Below are 12,924 nucleotides of genomic sequence, written 5' to 3' on the forward strand. Positions count from 1 at the left end.
TGCCTAAACATACATTTGTTTTTGATTAAATTCTTTATCTTGTTTCTTTGATAGACTAGTTTTATTTTCCCATTACAATTGACTAAAATACAACGACGAAAACCAAACTAAAAACACAGAGAGGAGTAAATCGCTTTATGTCGATCCCCCTGAATGCCAAAAATAATAAATATGTATAGGACGGGATAAATTAATACCAAAAATAATATTCTTAAATATTTTTCAATAAAAAAACATTATTTCAGCTGCTAGAGATTTTAATTTTTTTGTTGTAAAATGATTTGCAAATAGGTTTCTTATTCTAGATTAGTTGGTTCTGATTAGAATTCAAGTTTTCCTACGCATAGTATACTAGTATACCTACGCAATTATACATGGAGAGATATTTGTCAAATGAGCAGTTAAATTAGGATACAGTACTACGCAGTACAGTTACGTTGTGTTTACAAACATTTAAATAAAGATGTTTAAATATGTCAAAAATAATATTCTATCTTATAAAGTATTTAATTTAGTCTGATCTTTAAAAATTTATCAACCTGGGTTGAAACTATCCTGTGATAGGAATTAGAATTTCCAAATTATAAAATATATCCAGATTGTATCTCGGTCTAATGATTAAGTATGCAACCGTAGTTGCAGCTCTGTCTGACGTAAAAGTATCCCATGGACCGAGGTTGTAGCTACAGGAACCATGATTGAAGGAAGGAAGGATGACTAGTAGAAGAAGAAAAGACGTTCCCGAGCAGAGCTGGAGAGTTGCCTCCAGGTTTTCTTGATTTGAAGATACTAAAACAAAATAATATTATTTGTTGATGTTCTTCAAGATATTCCTCCTACCTGGATACAAGTTCCAGTATAGATATTCCTCCTACCTGGATACAAGTTCCAGTAAAGATATTCCTCCTACCAGGATACAAGCTATAGTACAGATATTTCTTCTACCTTGATACAAGATCTAGTACAAATATTCCTCCTACCTGGATACAAGCTCTAGTACAAATATTCCTCCTACCTGGATACAAGCTCTAGTACAAATATTCCTCCTACCTGGATACAAGCTCTAGTACAAATATTCCTCCTACCTGGATACAAGCTCTAGTACAAATATTCCTCCTACCTGGATACAAGCTCTAGTACAGATATTCCTCCTACCTGGATACAAGCTCTAGTACAAATGAGGAATCCGAACCCAAGAACCAGCCACCAAAGCCAGGCATTCTCTGACCTCACTAGATCCGTAGACCTCTTGACGATGAGGGTCCACTTAGCCAGGGATAATCCGAACCCTGCCAGAGCTCCATACCTAAACACGATATTAAAATAAACAACAGGAAAGAACTGGAAAGTTCATGGATGGTAAAAAAGTGAGTTCCTTTTCTAAAACAAATTCTTTACTTGTTATTCTATACAATATTTTTTTTTCAAACGTGTCTTCATAACACTTTCTCGCAAGAAATATTCATAAGTTATTAATTTATCATATTTATCAGTCTAGATTTGTGTAAATTTACTATTCAGATCCTTCTTAATCCGCCTAGATCCTTTCAGACCCATTCAGATCCGTCTAGATAAATCTAAATCTGTCTGGGTCAGTCTAGATCTGTCTAGATCTACCTAGTTTTCCTAGATCTGTCTAGATATGCTTAGATCCGTCCGAAACTCTCTGTGTAGTGACCCTATATCATTAACAGAAATATGAGATTCTGTTATAATTGTATCTCACCTTGCTGCGATGGTGTGACAGAAGCACATGAGGAGCAGGAACCCGACCCAGTTGAAGAGGAACGAGGTCACGAATGCTGTGCAGAACACGAAATCATTTCCCAGGAGAGCAGCATCTCCATCCTCCTCCCAGTCTACAGGGATACGTCCTCGTTCAAGAACCTCCGCGTCCTCCAAGATATCACTGACGTACAGCTTATCTAAAAAGAGGTGATTTAAATGTAGTCAAACATTATAGAAAACCCTACCAATATTTTGGGGAGCACTGTATATTTCTGAGAAAAATAAATTTTCCCTGACTTGCATAATGTTCCGTCGCCATTTCTAAATGTCCCTTTTCTTGTTGGTATGTTTTGTGACAACAGCGTACTGTAAGTGCTCAGCCCGTTAAGGTCCCCGAGAGACTGTACTAAATTAAACCAATTGATAATCATTGAACTATTTCGCTCCTTTAATGTCCAAGGTATGTTAAAAAATATAATGATAATGATAAGCTACAATAATTACAAAAAATTTTATTTTTTCAAAAACATATAAAATATTCTCCCGCAACATACGCTTCAAAATTTTCATTTCTACTCAACCCTCGAGAGAAAATAATGTTCATTCCAGATTACATAAAGCAGATTAAAACAAACTTAAATATTCTATGCTAAGCTTCTTTCAGTGTGCTTCGCGCCCATCTTGTATTTCAACTTTTAATTGTGACTTTATCTGTAAGCATCTTCTCTTCTCTTTGTACAATGCACATTATAAAACAATAACAACAAAACCTCGGATTTAATAATATTTTTCCGAGGATTTTTAAAATTTCGCAAAAATCGAAATATTTTGGGCAATTTTTTTTGGCCCAATTAAGGCTGTTTTGGCGCTAATTGGAAACAAACAGACATACAGGCATAGATGTACAGAGATAAGTTTTAAAATGGGAATTACAGTAAGAAACAAATGTTAAAATACACGTTGCGTAATATATCACCTTTAGAGAGCTCTGCCTGTTCATAGGTTGGGAGATGAGAAGCTACAGAATATGCTGGAGGAGGTTCATCCATCGGTACAGGGACTGCTGGAGGATATCCACGAGGACCTGGTAATCGATCGATCGATAATCAATCAGCCAACCAACCAACCAACCAACCAACCAACCAACCAACCAACTTAAGTCAAAGTTATGAAAATGCTAATTGTATAAAGATATTTTAACTTACCGATAGGATTAGCCAATCCAACGGCGGAGTTGTAGTCAGGCGGAGGACAGTTGTGAGGAGGAGGCGGAGTAGTATTGCTTGGAGGCGGAGTAATATTGTTTGGAGGCGGATTGGTCTCCATTATTGATTCTGAAACTAAAAATAAATAAAACATTGACTAAGTAAAACTCGTTTGATTATGTTATGCATACGAATCTATAAAAATTAGTCTTATTCGTTAAAATTTTTTAAATCTATGGCTAACATTATCCTAGTATCCTAGTCCAATTTCCCCTTAAGCGACTGTTATTTTTGTAGAAAACTTTCTTTTGCCACCATGAAGGATAAATTTAATGCAAAAGAACTTGAATTTTGCAATAATTAAACGTTTCGTGTCAAACCTAACCTTCAGTTTGATATATATATAGTTTGTTGAGTTGGTTGAAATTTAAATATCTATTTAATGATCTTAATAATATAAAGACTTAAACTATACTTAAAAATTAAATAAAATTAAGTCTTAGATTCGATCTTATTTGAACAATTTCTGCTTATGTAGTCAAGAAGTAGATGAACTGCAAGACAAAGTTTCATTTCTGTACAGTTTCAGGTTCTCTCAGTAAGTAAACTTATTACTTCAAGACCAGGACTATACTGTCCTAACTATACTGTTCAGATTCAAGTCCCAAAAGAGTAAATGTACAATGCAATACTGCCCCCCGCCTTTAGTGGTATAAAGGTTTCATAGGATTAAATCAACTTGAAGATCAAGGCTTAACTATCTTCCTAGTCTTGCTCAGAATCAGGTTCTCAAAGAGGAGACCAAAACTAATCTTTTTCCTGATGTTCAAGTTCAAGTTCTCTGCGAGTAGATCCAAACTAAGATGTATTTCTAGTCCTGCTCAGGTTTAGTTTTTCAAGAAGTATTTCAACCGCAATATCAGCAGAGATTAGACAACCTTCCACATTTGATTGAGCAAATGAATCTCCAGCTCCGACTAGTAGTGGAGTAGAGTAGAGACTGACAGCTCCAGGACTACCTGGATACGGTACATCAGTTTGGGAAAATCTCCACTTATGAGTTATAACATTGTCAGGTTTAGGAAGCTTGTACATAAGCTCCCGTGCTGCATCAAATATGATAGGTTCAGCTTCAAGTTTAGACAACTCCAGGTTGTCTTGAGACCAGGATCTCTGGGTCTGGATACAGATGGAAGTTGGTTCTTCAGGTCTATCTCTCCGGAGTGTATCAATTGATATATAACGTATAATTGGATGATCCGGGAAATATTTAAATTTCCAGTCTAGGCTAAGACAGGTTGGTTTGCTGTACAGTAATCCCTGAGAGAAACTTGACAAGAACTGAACCTGGCGTAGGTTTTCATAAATATCAGAGTTTTCTTGAATCTTACTGATAAAGTCTCCACCAGGAGAAGAAATTGTAGGATAAACTCCTAAAACAAACTTAAATTTATATTTTTGAGTATTTTTATTTATATTTTAATTATCTATTTAGTGTATTTACCTAGGAGCTGAGGCACTGGTATAGTTAAAATCACAGCATCATAGTTTTCAGTCTTATTATTCTGTTTGTTGACAGCAGTCCAGGACGATCCAGAGCAGTTCAATTCGTCCAGGAAATGATGTTGGCAAGGAGTTAAACCAGATCTAAAATTGAAGTTTCAAAGTAAAAGTATGATTATTTAATAAATTAAATATAAATCCTCAAGCTGAAGCTTTTTTGGATATAAATATAAATGTCTGTTAAGAAAAGATTGAATATTTTTTAATGAAGGGTTACAAAAAATAACGTTGGGCCAGCTTAAAAAATTTGTCTAGAGCAACATGTTAAATAGAAACTGTTTTTTTCCTTGAAGTTAAATGTATCCTTATTTTTCTAAGTTGGAGAGGGGTGTCAGGTGTTAAATAGATTATTCAGAAGTCAATTATCTAAATGTAAGTCTCATTCATGATCATATTAGGTTTCATCAATATTTCAGGACAGAATAAATGATTTTTTATCGTTTTTTAGCCAAACTAAAACTTTTCCTTTCATGAAATTTTGATGAAAATGGATTTGTTCTGAAATGTTTCTTATTCACATTACATAGAAAAGGAAATATCTTGAAATTGCAGATTTTCTTGTATGGCTATAAACTAAAAATCATATTGTCATGTAAATAAAATGACCGGAGCTGGATTGAATGAACAACCATAAGTAGTTGAAAAACGTATACGTAGTTCAACTACTTCTATTGTGCGCCGGGGACCGAATTTGATGAATTTGAACTGCCTTCCGACGGCTCAAATTTATATCACCGATTCAAGCCCTTCCTGAATCCTTACCTTTGAATCGGTGGTTTTTTGAACCGGCAGTAGTTAGTTCAACGACGCAGCTCAAATTCATTAAATTCGGCCCTGGTTCAAGTTGAATACAGTGGATAAACTTAGTCTATGTAGTTCAACGATATCTCGCTATTCATTTATTTATAAATCATGATTATAGAGTTTAATCGTTGATATATTTAAGGATATTTATATTAATTCATGTTTGTAACAAACTTTTTCATGAAGAATAGGTTTCACTCAACTTGATATTTTTCAGTTTTAGTTGAACATAAAGTTATGAAAATCCTTCTCTATTGAAATATTTGAACAATCCCTTAAATTCAAGTTCCTCTCACCTCTTCCAAAGATGTTTCACGACGGTTTCTGTTCCTTGATAAGCAATAAAATTCTCCGGTTTAGACAAAATCATCAGTTCTCCATTCTCCGGGTCCTCCAACCACGTGGAGTCGTCCACAGCCTTGGTTATAAACTCATCCAAGTCCTGATCATGTTCATCTTCATTCCACTTCTCAGCTACCAGAGGCAGCAAAGGTACTTTCACATGTTCCGGTTTAATTTCTACAGAAATAAACTTCAAGTTAAGATTTATGAATTTAATCGTGTTCAGCTTTATTAATTTCTTTCTCCCTCCCCTCCTAAAAATGTGCGAAGATTAACTATAAAATCTGATTTCAATGAGGTTTGCATGTTTTAAACCTTACTTTAAGAAACAAAGATAGTTCAAAATAAACAATCTGTAAACGGATAAAGGTATTTTTACCCAACCTGTAATTATGGGGTTACTTAAAATTACGTAGACAATGGTTTAACTTGAGTTCCTTTCAGTATTTTCTTCTGAATTCTAGGTTTCATCACAGGTCTGAGAATATCAGAGCTAATTAAATCTTTGAACAGTGTGTTCTCCTCTCCCGTCTATAGAACATATATTCTTTAAGATATCCAAACATGATAGGGAGTTATCAACTATGTCCACTACTAAACCGAAAACCTAAAAATACTAACGCCTCTAAATAGCTATACGTATTATTAGGTATATTTACGTAAAAGTTTGTATGCTCAAATTTTTGGTAAAGAACTTACGTATTTATCATACCAAGCGTTTTTTAAATGCTTAGGTTTTCCAGAAACGCACTTTTACGAATTTTTTTTTAACCGTGTATGTTGATTTACATGGATACAGATGAAGGAAGGATGATGGTGTAAATCTGTGAAGAAGAATATTGGATTGGATTAAAATTAATTGATGTGAATATGGATTTAAGAAAGGAATTGAGTCTTTGCCACAAACTCAGATTTTCTAATCCCAATATCTTTTGAACCCAATGTCGCATACGTTTGATATTTCAAACTATTAATTCTGTTAAATGAAAGAATATAAGTTTGAAATATTAAAGGTTTATACCACCAAGTTGCTTAGATATAGGTTTTAGATAACTTGAGTTTGTGGTAAAACTCAATTCCTTTGTGGAATTAGTTCTATTGATATGAAAGAACAATGTGCATCCAGTGCATGCATAATTTAGTCACTACCTTCTTAACATTTTGGTTTTAGAATATGCCTTAAAAATACGTATTTTTACGTATAGGAAAACCCTTAAAAATTCCATGGATTCATTTGATTTTTTAATACGTATTTTTACTAAAGAAATGGTTACAAAAATATGTACGTCATACGTATGGAAAATACGTATATTTACGAATGTCCTACGTATTTTTAGGTTTTCCGATTAGTAGGGTCATTAGAAAAAGAAAAAAAAACATTAGAGGACTAAGTTCTTGAAAATGTATTCAGAACTTAATTTAAAAGAGATCATGTAAAGAACTAAAACGTCAAGAACTAATTGTCTAAATTGAATTTAAGAAAAAAATTAAAACGTATCTCTTAAAATCACTACTTCATTTAAAATAAAAACTAAGACAGTCCACGATCTCGCATATTAATCATTAAATGAAAAATGATGTTCCCCTGACAAGTTAGATGTTGAGCTCCGAGATCCACAGTGTTAGAGCCAAGTCTGTGTGTTGTTAATCTTCCACCTACAAACATAAAATTTCGATTTAAAATAGATTAATCTTTTTGATCAATCATGTTTAAGAAGTTATAAAGAATGTCACAAATATCAACTGCATGTCAGCGTCCAACTAACGTTAACGACTGAACCACCATGGCCTAATAATTCTTGAGGGACCTCACATAACCCCTTGGAATTAAATAAACCCTGAATCCACAAATTTAAATTTAATTTTGTTTTTGTTGGAAATCCACCAATGAAAGCAGAAAAATCTGCAAAATAAAAATGGTCTTTGTTTAAGAATACACGAAAAAAAATGTTCGCAGGGATTAAGAAATATAAAGAATACCATGAGGAAATTTAAATACCAGGTGCATAAAAAATTTAATAAAATGCACTTGCCGGTTCTTGGGGCTTTATTCCAAGGGGAGGGGGTCAAGGAAATATAAAATATATTCTGAACCTGGTTTCCTTGCTCTGTCCCAACACGAGAGTTTGACCGGAAGGTCGGCTAGCCTGCATGCAATAGCTGCGCTGGTCAACCCAGCTCCAACCAGTAGAACCCGGGGCATCTTACATCTGTAAGGACATGATTGTACAGGATTTACAAATTAGAAATATTGAAACCACACAATTCATAGCAAGGTGTGTTATCAAGAATGTCGTTAACTGTTAATGTCGGGCATTCCATTTGATCCGATTTTTAACGATTAAGGATATTTGGCTTTTACAAGGCCCCATAAATGCTATAAGATCAATCATGAAAAGAAGGATAATCGTTACCGAAATTATTGTGAAATTATTGCTAAAATTACAAGGTCACAAAAGCATCAGTCTTTAATAAAACTTTAGAATAAAACTATTGTTATATGATTAAGTGCTGGATTAAGGCTAGACAGCATTCCTAGTTCTGTTCAGGTTCAGGTTCTCAAGGAGAAGATTTTTACTAAAATCACAGCATCATAGTTTTCAGTCTTATTATTTTGTTTATTGACAGCAGTCCAGGACGATCCAGAGCAGTTCAATTCGTCCAGGAAATGATGTGAGCAAGGAGTCAACCCAGATCTAAATATTAAATCATGAAAACGTTCGATGTGAAAATATTTTCTCTCATTATTTTTATTTTTTTTTCGGTAACTCTATGGAATGTAAATAGAAGTCTTTCAAATTCACCTGCACAGTACGCATGAAAACATTTGTCCGGTCAATAATGAATTAGATATCCATGCTTGGAATTTTAAAAACTTATTATTTTCAAAAGTGACTTGCGCATTTAACTACAGTATAACATTAATTTAAACACTTTTCAAGTTATAAAGGACGTATTGAGCAGATAAAGGTTTCAAGGGTACCGTTGTGAATCGGGCATACACCTTCTTAAAGGGTGGGTCACTTAAAATTACGAACACAGTCCTTTTAAAAACTTACTCACCGTTTTCATAAATAGTTGACAATAGACTCATTTCCTTGAGAAGTTCTCTGGTTGTTAGAAACTTCAGTTATCTGTTCTCCGGGTCCTCCAACCATATGGTATCATCTACAGCTTTGGTTGTGTATTCATTCCAATCCTGAGAAGGTTCATATTTTACCCTCTTCTCATCTCCTAGAGACAGTTTCAGAGGACCGGGATTCTTTACTAATAAGTTGATATTGAGAATTAAAACTAATAATTTCTAGATATTTGAAAATTAAGAAAAGCACATTATTACTATTGCAGGTATTGCTGTAAAGGAGTTGAGTTTTTGCCACTACCCAAACTTCCTAATCCCTATATATTTGCAACATAATGGTGCAATATTTTAATATTGCAACATCATGTTCGACTTTGGCTTTGCAAAAATACAGGTATTAGAAAATCAGAGTTTGTGCTAAAGAATCAATTCCTTTTAAAAATAATGTCATATACTCTTCTGATTAAAGTTATTTTATTGACAGTTTTATTTGATAGTTTTTCATTTCAATTTAAGTTCCTATTATTATCTCTTCCAGTTTCCAGTTTCCGTGCTCTATACACAGATTTCCGAGTTCAGGACTTCATCAATTCTTTGGACAAACTGGATTCTTCTCTGGTCTGTCATTTCACCTATCTATATATGTTACTTTGCTTGTCTGTCTGTGGGGAAGGTTTATGGATGTTCTAAATTACAAACATTTGTGTCCAAAAGTTTTCAAATATTTGTAAAATTTAAAAAATGCGCGAACAAATATTTTAAATCCGTGAACTTTTTTTAAAAAATGTTTTTTTTTTTATTTTACAAAGAATAAATGCTCACAGATAGAGCCACAATTGAAAGTTAAAATGGGCGCTGGACTAATGGCTTTAGTTTCTTTAAAAACTTTAATCTATTTTAGATTTAATAATGTAAAATAAACAATAAATCTTGAACGATTTTAAAATGATGAGATAACATGATATATTCCTGTGAACCCAGATCCACATGATTGGAACCCAGTTTATGAGTTGTGAGTCTACCACCTGAATTATGAATAAATTATTGTTAAAGGGACTATAGTTGTTATTTAAAGTGACCTTCCAGTAAAAGATTGTCATGACCGCCCTTTAAATCTTCAGCTTATCGAGACTGAGGAAGATAATGTGGATCATCTAGCTTGGAAAGTGTTCCTCATGGATTGATGATTAGACAAAGCTGTTAAGGGTACATTTAAGTGAATTGGACTTCTATTGAAAAACTTTTAATCTATGTAAAAATACTAAATAAATAAAATAAACTTGCGGCTTTTGCTCTGACCTTGGGCAAAGGAAGGGGGGAGGGCCAAGGGGATGTATAAGAAAATATATTCCGAACCTGGTTTCCGTGCTCTGTTCCAACAAGAAAGTTTGACCGGAAGGTCTGATAGCCTGCAGGCAATAGCTTCACTGGTTAACCCAGCTCCAACCAGTTGATCCCGGGGCATCTTACATCTGGAACAAGTAAAAAAAACATGATTTCTTCTCAGAATGAATAAAACTAAATTTATACAGAATTCTTAACTAAAGGATTAACAGCACAGTATCCACCGTGTTCAAGAACGTATGCTCCAGCATCCTCGTAGAACAGATCCCTCTCCCCCTGCAGCTCAGTCTGGTACAAGATCTGCTTCACCTTCTCCTCAACCCTTTGCCGGGATTCAAAAATAAACGGGATCGCGAGGCTTACCTCGTGCTGCGCATGTGCGTGTCCAACAACGTATGAGCGCGATGCTCGTGATAGCACGCACACCATGGCGTAGGTCTCCATGGCGATGTCGCTAATTCTCTCTAATTTCGACTCCCTCAGCTGAATATTTAGACCTTCGTCGAGAAGAACGTTCTCCGCGCAGATTGCCAGCTTATGTGCCGCCCATTCGACCTGCGGGGCTGCCCGAGCCATTCTAGGATGGACATAGTGCTCCAACATAAAGGTTTTCGGAGAATAATCAACCTTATGGCGAGCAGCTCTAACTTTATACTTGAAGGATTTGATGGGATGAACCCCGGGTCTATTGCATTGTTTCAGATATTCACCCTTGTTTTTGATTAAATGCAATATTCCGGAGATTGCAATAAAACATTTAATAATATTGTTTGAACCCTGCCAGGATTGAAGAACCTGGTTCTCTGCAATAAACTCCTGGTATTTAGATTCCTTGAGGTTTGTCTGAGCTCCGAGTATAGCTAGACAGTGACGGGTTACATAGTCAAATGTTTCTACGGCATACTGTTTAACAATGGCAGACTCGACTTCGATATCAGGCTCTTTCCCAACGTCAGCCAGACCGGAAGTAATGTAGAGCATACTCTCCAGGGCGTAGATTTTTGTTGTACATTTAGCAATCTGTATCCGGATTAACTCAAACTCAGACAATTTGTTGCCGAACTGTTTCCTGAAATAAGAACAGGAATTAAAACAATTAAGTAGAATGTTTAAGAAATTGAGAATAATAAAATATATGAAAAAAAAACTATTTTATTAACTACAAATAGTGTACATTTCTAAGATGAATTATGCACGACTTATCAGTGTACATTTCTAAGATGAATTATGCACGAATTATCAGTGTACACTACATTTCTAAAAAGAACTATGCACGAATTATCAGTGTTCACTACATTTCTATGATGAATTATGCACGACTTATCAAAGTAAAATTACCAAATATTAAAGCTAAATTAACAAAAATATAAAAAAATTTGCTGAACAAAAATGTTTTTCGGTTCGTTACCTGGCTAGTGCATGATGAACTGTATCCTTGAGCAGAGATTTTAACCTTGTAATGATACCAGCCGTCATGAAATATTTATTTTCATGATTTATCTTTTTTAGGATCTCCAACCCTGCTCCAGGTTCCCCTGAAACGCACAGATACTAGATATCGAGAAAATGATTTTCGAAGAATGGCAAGAAAAAATTGCAAAATTGCACCAGCAGGGGTATATATTTTTAAGAACAATCCACACACCCCTCGGAAGGTGGGTAATTTTGATGATATCATTAATCTTCCCGGAAAAAAAAACCTTTATTTTTGGTGTCTTACTTCTTAAAAAAAATGATTTTCCAAGAAAATATTTACCCCTTGATTGAACTTCATTTGGCAATTTCCCTGCTCTTATAAAAACAGTGAACCCCAAACTTCCTCCGATTTAGCGATTATTTTTTTTCGTTGAAACCTTAATTAATAATTTATTTGCTTCACCTAATATAGCAGACTTTGGTATCAAACAGTTGAAGTTTACGTCACAGACTTGCAATCCGTTGAATCCAGCGATCTGGTTTGGTATGGATATCTCAACCCCAGGAGTATCCTTCTCAACCAGGAACGCTGTCAGGCTCTCCTCCTCCTCCCCCAAGTAGTTCTTAGCCTTCAGGTTCGCAAACACCAGGAACAGGTTGGAGCGGATAGCGTTGGAAACCCAGGTTTTAGTTCCAGTCAGACGATACATATCCAAGGAATCGTCGAACTTGACTTTAGCCTGAACCGAGTTCGGATCCGACCCTGCTCCCTTCTCCGTAAAACAGAACCCGGTCCATAGTTCGCCGGAGGAAATCTTTGGTAAATATTTAGTTTTCTGATCTTGGGATCCGTGGTTAACAATTGCTTTCGTACAAATAATTTCATTAATATTGAACAGTTCGGAGAGAGAAAGGTCTACTCCAAGCTCCTGGAAGAGTCGGAGAACCTCCGTGTTCATGAGTTCAGCCCCTCCGTACTCTGCAGGCACCATGAGTCCATGCAAATCCAAACTCTTCATCTTCATCAATATCTCATCAGGTACAGAACCACGCTGGTTTATACAAGACAAGATTTCTTTATTCTCAGCCAGGAAAGCTGAGAGTTGGCGAACCTGCTCGTTGAGAACAAAATATCTTTCATAATTTAAGACCTCAGCGTATGACAGGATGGATTTATTGAAGGTGCCGATAAAAATATCCTTTATGAAGGGTGGAAACTCAATTCTATTTAGATTGGTCTCTGAAGGGCTGCCCAGTGAGGGGGTTTCTTGTTCTGTTAGGTCTCTAACTATACTTCTTACAGAGGTTAAAGAATACGGTTTTTTAACCTGTAGTAAACAACTTGTTCTCAGTATTCCATTCATGTTAAATCTGAAATTAATAAATAAAAATGTCAAATTCCTAGAACAGGATAAAAACAGAACCCAGAGCTGGAATAGT

The 12,924-nt window shown here is 35.1% G+C and overlaps 3 protein-coding genes across 3 annotated transcripts; all 3 read right to left on the reverse strand.

The window, feature by feature from the left end:
• Nucleotides 1-259: 259 nt before the first annotated feature.
• On the reverse strand, nucleotides 260-3,191 carry LOC111699826 (NEDD4 family-interacting protein 1). Its single transcript, XM_023470562.1, has 5 exons — nucleotides 2,934-3,191; nucleotides 2,705-2,812; nucleotides 1,727-1,925; nucleotides 1,156-1,306; nucleotides 260-789 (listed from the first exon to the last, which is right to left on the reverse strand). Exons 1-5 carry the CDS (start codon nucleotides 3,085-3,087, stop codon nucleotides 718-720), a joined length of 684 nt encoding a protein of 227 aa, XP_023326330.1. The 5' UTR covers nucleotides 3,088-3,191; the 3' UTR covers nucleotides 260-717.
• On the reverse strand, nucleotides 3,069-8,904 carry LOC111699825 (renalase). Its single transcript, XM_023470561.1, has 7 exons — nucleotides 8,706-8,904; nucleotides 7,737-8,338; nucleotides 7,228-7,298; nucleotides 6,080-6,173; nucleotides 5,597-5,819; nucleotides 4,438-4,580; nucleotides 3,069-4,366 (listed from the first exon to the last, which is right to left on the reverse strand). Exons 2-7 carry the CDS (start codon nucleotides 7,843-7,845, stop codon nucleotides 3,792-3,794), a joined length of 1,215 nt encoding a protein of 404 aa, XP_023326329.1. The 5' UTR covers nucleotides 7,846-8,338; nucleotides 8,706-8,904; the 3' UTR covers nucleotides 3,069-3,791.
• A 1,291-nt stretch (nucleotides 8,905-10,195) lies between these two features.
• Nucleotides 10,196-12,901, reverse strand: LOC111699823 (acyl-CoA dehydrogenase family member 9, mitochondrial). The gene is made up of 3 exons (XM_023470558.1): nucleotides 11,948-12,901; nucleotides 11,477-11,603; nucleotides 10,196-11,137 (listed from the first exon to the last, which is right to left on the reverse strand). The coding sequence occupies exons 1-3, from the start codon at nucleotides 12,846-12,848 to the stop codon at nucleotides 10,249-10,251; spliced, it is 1,917 nt and encodes a 638-aa protein (XP_023326326.1). The 5' UTR covers nucleotides 12,849-12,901; the 3' UTR covers nucleotides 10,196-10,248.
• Nucleotides 12,902-12,924: the final 23 nt, after the last annotated feature.

The sequence above is a fragment of the Eurytemora carolleeae genome, unplaced genomic scaffold, assembly GCF_000591075.1.
Source record: "Eurytemora carolleeae unplaced genomic scaffold, Eaff_2.0 scaffold347, whole genome shotgun sequence".
In the NCBI taxonomy this organism is placed as follows: Eukaryota; Metazoa; Arthropoda; class Copepoda; order Calanoida; family Temoridae; genus Eurytemora; species Eurytemora carolleeae.

Bases quoted from the DNA above. Each gene is read 5' to 3' on its own strand.
- LOC111699826 (XM_023470562.1), bottom strand. From the start codon at position 3,087: ATGTTTTATTTATTTTTAGTTTCAGAATCAATAATGGAGACCAATCCG. The intron at 1,926-2,704 runs GTGATATATTAC...ACCTCTTTTTAG, and splicing joins ACAGGCAGAGCTCTCTAAAG to ATAAGCTGTACGTCAGTGAT. The intron at 1,307-1,726 runs GTGAGATACAAT...TATCGTGTTTAG, and splicing joins TGTCACACCATCGCAGCAAG to GTATGGAGCTCTGGCAGGGT.
- LOC111699825 (XM_023470561.1), bottom strand. From the start codon at position 7,845: ATGCCCCGGGTTCTACTGGTTGGAGCTGGGTTGACCAGCGCAGCTATT. The intron at 5,820-6,079 runs GAACTCAAGTTA...TTATTTCTGTAG, and splicing joins TCAGAAGAAAATACTGAAAG to AAATTAAACCGGAACATGTG. The intron at 4,367-4,437 runs GTAAATACACTA...AGTTTGTTTTAG, and splicing joins ACCAGTGCCTCAGCTCCTAG to GAGTTTATCCTACAATTTCT.
- LOC111699823 (XM_023470558.1), bottom strand. From the start codon at position 12,848: ATGAATGGAATACTGAGAACAAGTTGTTTACTACAGGTTAAAAAACCG. The intron at 11,604-11,947 runs GTGAAGCAAATA...TGTGCGTTTCAG, and splicing joins ACCAAAGTCTGCTATATTAG to GGGAACCTGGAGCAGGGTTG. The intron at 11,138-11,476 runs GTAACGAACCGA...TTCTTATTTCAG, and splicing joins GTTCATCATGCACTAGCCAG to GAAACAGTTCGGCAACAAAT.